Raw genomic sequence first — 6,839 nt, 5'->3', positions numbered from 1 at the left:
GAGGCCTCGGAAATCCACACAGAGCCGAAGTGATCTGTCCTTCTTCTTGACAAAAAGGACCGGAGCTCCGTGCGGGGAGGAGGAGGAGCGGAGGAGACCGGTTGCAATGTTCTCATCAAGGAACTTGCGGAGAGCTACCAGCTCAACCGGGGAAAGGGAATATATGGTACCGATGGGTGGGGCAGAGCCGTCCTCTAAATCGATCTTTAGGTCGTATGGCCGGTGAGGAGGAAGTTGGCTGGCTTTGCCTTTGTCGAAAACGTCCGCGAACTCATGATATTCCTCGGGGATCCCGGACATGTTTGGGGGATCCGAGGAGAGTGATGCGGAGCGCAAATCAACGCCGGTCGGACGGAGGTAGATGCTGAACTGGACCGCCCCCTCTAGTTTGCAGGCCCGACAAAAGGCTACTGCATTGACAAGAGATATATGGGGCGCGGTTTTATCAGTAGATGGGTCCGGGGTAGTTGGTAGAGATATATCCGGATGAACCGGAGATGGTGACGTCGGAGGAGGTGTTGGCATTCCATGTGGAATCGTACGGAACTCGATGCTGCCCTTAACCCAGTCAATCAACGGATTGTGTCGGGAGAGCCAGCTATATCCAAGAACGATCAAACAGGATGAATCCAACGGAGTTACATAAAATGTATCGGAGGTAACTACACCAGATGTGAATCGGATTGGTAGATCTATAGCTTCAGTAATAGTAGCATTAGAAGTACCGTCAAAAAGATGAAGCGAGAGTGGAGGAATGGCATAGGTACTAAGTCCGTGCTTACGGACGAAGCTGGTTTCAATAAAACAATGCGAAGACCCGCAATCTATTAAGGCCGGAAAAGCGGCAATGTTCGGATATGCGGATATGGATACGGATGGACGGAGTGATGATGGGTTCGTGAGTGCGACAGCGTTGAGTCGTAACTCCAGTGCGCGGGTTGAGTCAACGCGACCCTCGTCCCGCGCGGAGTCAGGAGGGTCACGGACTAGTTTTTTGCCTCAACAGGGGCCTCGGGAATAGCATCCGGGGCCACTGTAGTTGCACAGCCTTTGGCAGCGCGTGAGGTCGATTTGGAGCAGTCCCGGGCCGTATGGCCGGGTCCACCGCAGAAAAGGCAGAGCCTCATGTCCATGCGCCTCTGGCGCTCCTCGGATGTCAGTTTACCGTCCTTGCCTAATTTTGAGGACAAGTCCGGTTGCTGTGAGGAGGAGGTGGAGGGCTTGGAGGGTTTACTTCCGGAAGGGGTTGTCCGGTCAGTAGCGGGTGCGAAGGATCGGGGAGGAGGTACGTATGGTTTTGTTGGAGGCGCGGATGTGGATGGTTTAACCTCGCGGGAGGTCTCGCCCTTGCGTTCCCAGTATCGGGCGTCGATGGACTGGGATAGGGATCTGAACTCGGCGAGGGTCACGGGTTTACCCTGACGACAAATCTCGTCCTTGATGCAGGCCGGAAGTCCGTTATAGAACTGACGGCGTAATGCTCCGTCGCCCCAACCTCGGACCTGGGAAGCAAGTCGTTGAAACTCTACTACATATTTATTAATGCGCTGTCCGTCGCGCATAACGAGTTGTTCGAGTTGCATTTCTGCATCCCCGACCGGGTCATGGGGGCCGAAGTTGGTCTGGAGTTCTAGCATGAACTCAGCATAGTCATCCATCCAGTCCGGGCAGTCATTAGTTGCACCGGACAGGAGGTCAGGCTCAAAATACTCCAGGGCCATGCCCTTCAAGTAGGACTGGGCGAAGTTGACTTTAGCCCGGTCCGTGCGGAAAGAGCGGACCTTGTTCTGGAAGTTGAGTTCGCATTGGACGAAGAATGCGCGGAGTTTGCGAGGTTCGGACCCGTCAAAAGTATCGGGTTCCCGAACCTTGACTTTGGAGTCTTCGGATGGGGATTTCCGCGTAGTGCGGGCAAGGTTCTCAATGGCTTGAGAGAAGCGGAGGAAGATTCTGTCAGCGGGGGTTAGCCCATCGTCTTCGTGACCTGGGGGCCCACCAAATGGGTCATCCCCATCATCGCCCGGCGGATCTGAATCACCACCGTCGTCAGGCCCTTCCGGGTCTGATGGTCCGGGGGTTGTCGGGCGAGTAGGAGTTTCTGGGTGCGGGCGGTTTATGATTTGCGAAACGCTGTCCGTGGGGGTTCTTAGTACGCTCGTACGACGACGAGTGAAGCCGGTAAAGTTCTGTGCGTCGGACGCAGCGTTACGTGAGCTGGCTAGAAAACCGGCCGCGGCGAGGTTGGTTCTGGTTGTCTGGGTGGGAGCCATGATGATAAGTATACTCGGTAAAGTGTGAGTTCGAATATACTGTTAAGACCGTGTTCAACGGGTCGGACCGGAGGGGCTTAGCTTCAGCTCGTGCGCTGCGCTCTTTACCCGAGTACGTGCCCCTAATTTACAGGGGGTTTGGATATCGTCGGCCGAAGGGTATAGACGGGCCGGACGAGAGAGAGAAGACTACCCGAGACTTCGTCCGGGTAGAAACTAACAAGGTACAGACTACCCGAAGGTAGAGGCGGAGGTATTTAGCCTTAGGGATATAATCCCGAGGCTCGGAGGATCGGACTAGGGTAATAATCCCAAGAGCCGAGAGGACACGAGGTTTGAACAGAGTCTAAGTTAATATTCGAACTGAGGAAATACTACGGGTTACAAAGGGTTTATATACTGTAGTGTATCCGACGGGTTTCCGGCCGAAGCGCAGTCTTCGGATCAGAGGGCTATGTAGAAAATGTACTAACGGATATGAACTGCTGCGGACGATCGAGAATGGAGCCGGAGATTAAATGAAACAGGGGGGACAAGTTAAATGAAAGGAAAATGAATAGACTAACGGACGGATCAGAATGAACCCGGATATTAACTGTCAGAAGGATCCGGGCGTATAGGGGCATCAAGAAGCATATACAAATGGGGACACGGGGAAATGAATTCTAGAATGGAACCGAGAGAACGGACGGACCGGACCGGACGAGAAGCTTCAGGTACGGAATATGACACCCACCTGTCTATGTAATAAATCATTCACCTCACCCTCGGTCTACCCATATTGTTAAGACCGTGTTCAACGGGTCGGACCGGAGGGGCTTAGCTTCAGCTCGTGTGCTGCGCTCTTTACCCGAGTACGTGCCCCTAATTTACGGGGGGGGGGGGGGGGGGGTAGATATCATCGGCCGAGGGGTATGGATGGGCCGGACGAAAGAGGGAAGACTACCCGAAGGTAGAGGCGGAGGTATTTAGCCTTAGGGATATAATCCCGAGGCTCGGAGGATCGGACTAGGATAATAATCCTAAGAGCCGAGAGAACACGAGGATTGAACAGAGTCTAAGTTAATATTCAAACTCAGGAAATACTACAGGTTACAAAGGGTTTATATACTGTAGTGTATCCGACGGGTATCTGGCCGAAGCGCAGTCTGACTACCTTTGGCCCACCCATATACATCATAAATACTTTACAGCTCCCTCGGCCCACCCCTATATTATATACCCCATGTCATGACCAGTGTTTGGATGAGGTATTTATCAAATTTATCTTTATTCTCCATCTCAGAATTTCTGGTGAGCAGTTATGGGGAGGAAAAAATGACACCCGAAGTTGTTAGCAGGTAGCGACTCACGAACATGGCCCACCTGTCTATCTAATATTCCCTATGTCGGCCCACCTGTCTATCTAATAAATAATTCACCTCGCCCTCGGCCTACCCATATATCCAATATATGACTACTTTCGGCCCACCCGTATACATAATAAATACTTTACAGCTCCCTCGGCCCACCCGTATATCCAATAAATATTTCACCACTCCCTCGGCCCACCCGTCTAAAAAATGGTACCAATATGTCGGCCCACCCGTCTACAAAATAATCTTAATTCGTCGGCCCACCCATCTAATATGATATATATCTGGGCCCACCCGTCTATTTGATAACAAGCACCCTTGACATACCCGGCTATTTGATACCCATCTACATAATATCCCACTACCTTGGCCCATCCGTCTATTGAATATTCATGTCCATCGGCCCACTCATCTACTCTACATATTCCCTACATGGGCCCACCTGTCTCCATCGGGAATAATAACACGCCCGGCCCATCCATCATAATCGAGGACATACCCGGCTATTTGATACACATCTACCTTGGTAAACCCATCTACATAATATCCCACTACCTCAGCCCATCCGTCTATTGAATATTCATGTCCATCAGCCCACTCATCTACTCTACATATTCCCTACATGGGCCCACCCATCTCTATCGGGAATAATAACATGCCCGGCCCATCCGTCATAATTGAGGATATATCTAACTTCGGCCCATGGTCCGCTGGCCCGTATCATACGGGATATTATGCACGTCTGTTCACTCGTATAATACGGAGATATGTTACTGCAATATGTGTCAATAGTGTAGTATACGTAGTAAGGCAATGAAAATTGTGCGAGAAAAAAAATGCAGTATCGTGGAATTGATATTTCGTAGACTAGAAATCATAGCAAACAATGTATCTCTAAAACTCTATCCCTCGTCGTCAATGTATTACAGCAATAGATTAGACAATCTATTACTTTCCTGCTGTCTTCTTGATAGCTCTGCTGCCACCACGTGTGACACATTTGGCGGCTGGAGGAGGGGCCGCATCTGAGTCTATTGCGAGTTGAGCTTGCTGAATAGCAGTGTGACGTTTGTGAGCAGCTGCTGGCACTCTGCAGCCCTTGGATGTGGTGCTGTCCTGGAGTGACAGCTGGCTGAGTGTCAATGGTGGTGGAGGCAGAGGTGGCCCCTCCCTGACTAATGGACTTTGCAGTAAAATGATAGTTGGAGACGATGTTGACCATATTATCAGTATAACTCTCAAGAGGTGCAGAAACATAGGTAAGTTGTGAAGAAATAGGTGTCAATGACTGTCATGATGCGGAAATAGATGGTGTGGGAGCCAGAGTGGGAGTGGGAGCATATCGTGGTATGGAAACAGGAGCAGGTGGTGGTGCGAGAGCACGAGCAGGAGCGGGAGCGTGTTGTGGAATGCAAATGGGAGCAGGTGGTGGTGCAAGAGCAGGAGCTTCTGAATCTAACTGTTGCAGGAAGTCATCCTCTCAAGTGTGAGATTGAGAGACGGAGGATAGTGCAGCTGATGTGCTAGCTGGCTCTGAACTAGTCCCAAATACCTCCTTGTTGTAGTAGTCCATGATGCTGATTGCCCACGAGCTGCATTTGAATAATTGTTCGAGGTAAAAGTCAAAATCCCGCTGGTACTCAACCTTCGTGGCCGGTCCAGTCGCCATAAGTTCATGATTGTGTGACAATAAGAAACGCACCTGAGATTCAGAATGGATGAGTAAACATGAAGGCAAGTCTTTGAGTTAAAGAATGGTGCACTCACCAAGATCGCAGCGGCCACAATCAAACCTTCTGTCATGCACTGTGTGGCCCAGCGCTGGCCCCTGGCCTTTGGATGCCCCTTGGTCTTTCCAGAGAGCACAGCCTTCCCAAAGATTTCAACACAAATAATCTGCATGAACTGAATCTGTGCTCATATACCAATCAGACAGCAACCAACTTACTTTGACAAGGACGGGTGACTTGGGAAAGTCATCAGGAACAATTTCCCCGGGGTCCTTGAATAATATGGGTGCCAGACATGTATACTCTCCTTCTCCGTTCTTCTTGAGAAGCGCAAGGAGTTGCTTGTTTTCTTTCTTTTTAGAGGGCTTGTCAGTAAAAATGGTGGGATTGAGCTTCAAACTAGAGAAGATCAAACCGGCACAATCCTTGATGACGTGCAGGATGTTTGATCTTTCAGAGCTAACTGCGGTGTGAAACTAATAAAGCCCATGTAAACCATGGTACAACATATTGATGAATCTAACTTACCAATGGTCCAAACTGTGTGTAAGTTTCCATCGCCTTGTGCAGAGTCTTGGGTACACAGAGGTATAGCTCAGCCATGGCACCTTTGAGCTTCACATCAGGTGAGGACCAGCACGAATTGCTGTGTGGATCAATGTTTGGCTGTGGGGTTGTTGGAAAGAGGCGGTTTATAATCTAGAAGTAGTTGAGCATTGTGTACATCTTGCCTGCATGGCTGATGTCGCTGTCAATGGCAGATGTCTTCTTGAGCACTTGATTGTGCCTATGGGCAGGAATGGCAGCCTGGAGTGTAGCATATTCCTTCCTGAGAACCCGCAACTCAGACCGCACATTGGTGTACGCTTGTTGTGCTACTTTGAGAGCCTGTCAAATCAAGTGCACGAGTGAAAAGAGCGTAAGTACACTTACCTTACGAACTTCATGCATAGGTGCATCTGGCTGAGGAACTGCCAATATCATCCTCAGGCTCCTAAGATCGTTCCCTGTGTCAGAATCAGAGTCGCGCTCATCATTGTTAGACTCAGAGTCTGTGTCCTCTGCAGCATCAAGTGCCGCCATGAAATCATCGGAGTCTTCAGCTGGAGGCATGACTGTGGAATTGAGATACGAGCAAGGCTGAGTGAAGGAGAAAGTCAGATAAGACACAACACTTGCCTGAATCCTACGGTATATAAGGTAAAGGCCACCCAGCGCAGGTGTCGATGGGGCATGGTGGTCAGTTGTGTTGCAATGTGACTCTGCAGTGTATCTAGTTCAGCCTTGGCGATGTTGAGATGTAATTAAACCTGCAGGTAGTTTAGTAATACTGTCTATGCCGATGACCAACTTGAATAAAATTTAAACTCACCCTGATATTGGTGGGGTTTGGAATTGATAATTAGTAAAAACACTGTTACAAATATGTTGTCAGTAATATAGCTTAAGAAGGACAGTACTTTGAGTGGAAGGCATGAATTTGT

General features: G+C 49.7%; 1 protein-coding gene across 1 annotated transcript; it reads right to left on the bottom strand.

The window, feature by feature from the left end:
* Positions 1–3,761: 3,761 nt before the first annotated feature.
* DEU56DRAFT_759879 (uncharacterized protein) lies at positions 3,762–6,468 on the bottom strand (the record flags this gene model as incomplete). Its single annotated transcript, XM_041350364.1, has 12 exons — positions 3,762–3,825; positions 3,953–4,042; positions 4,068–4,232; positions 4,258–4,398; positions 4,578–4,800; positions 5,009–5,084; positions 5,178–5,327; positions 5,393–5,536; positions 5,574–5,831; positions 5,884–6,001; positions 6,080–6,243; positions 6,289–6,468. 12 exons carry the CDS (start codon positions 6,466–6,468, stop codon positions 3,762–3,764), a joined length of 1,773 nt encoding a protein of 590 aa, XP_041203811.1.
* Between the last annotated feature and the right edge of the window lie 371 nt (positions 6,469–6,839).

Source organism: Suillus clintonianus, assembly GCF_016758775.1.
Source record: "Suillus clintonianus strain FC179 chromosome Unknown DEU56scaffold_103, whole genome shotgun sequence".
In the NCBI taxonomy this organism is placed as follows: domain Eukaryota; kingdom Fungi; phylum Basidiomycota; class Agaricomycetes; order Boletales; family Suillaceae; genus Suillus; species Suillus clintonianus.
The sequence above is the reverse complement of the archived record's forward strand: the minus strand, read 5'-3'. Positions and strand labels throughout refer to the sequence as shown.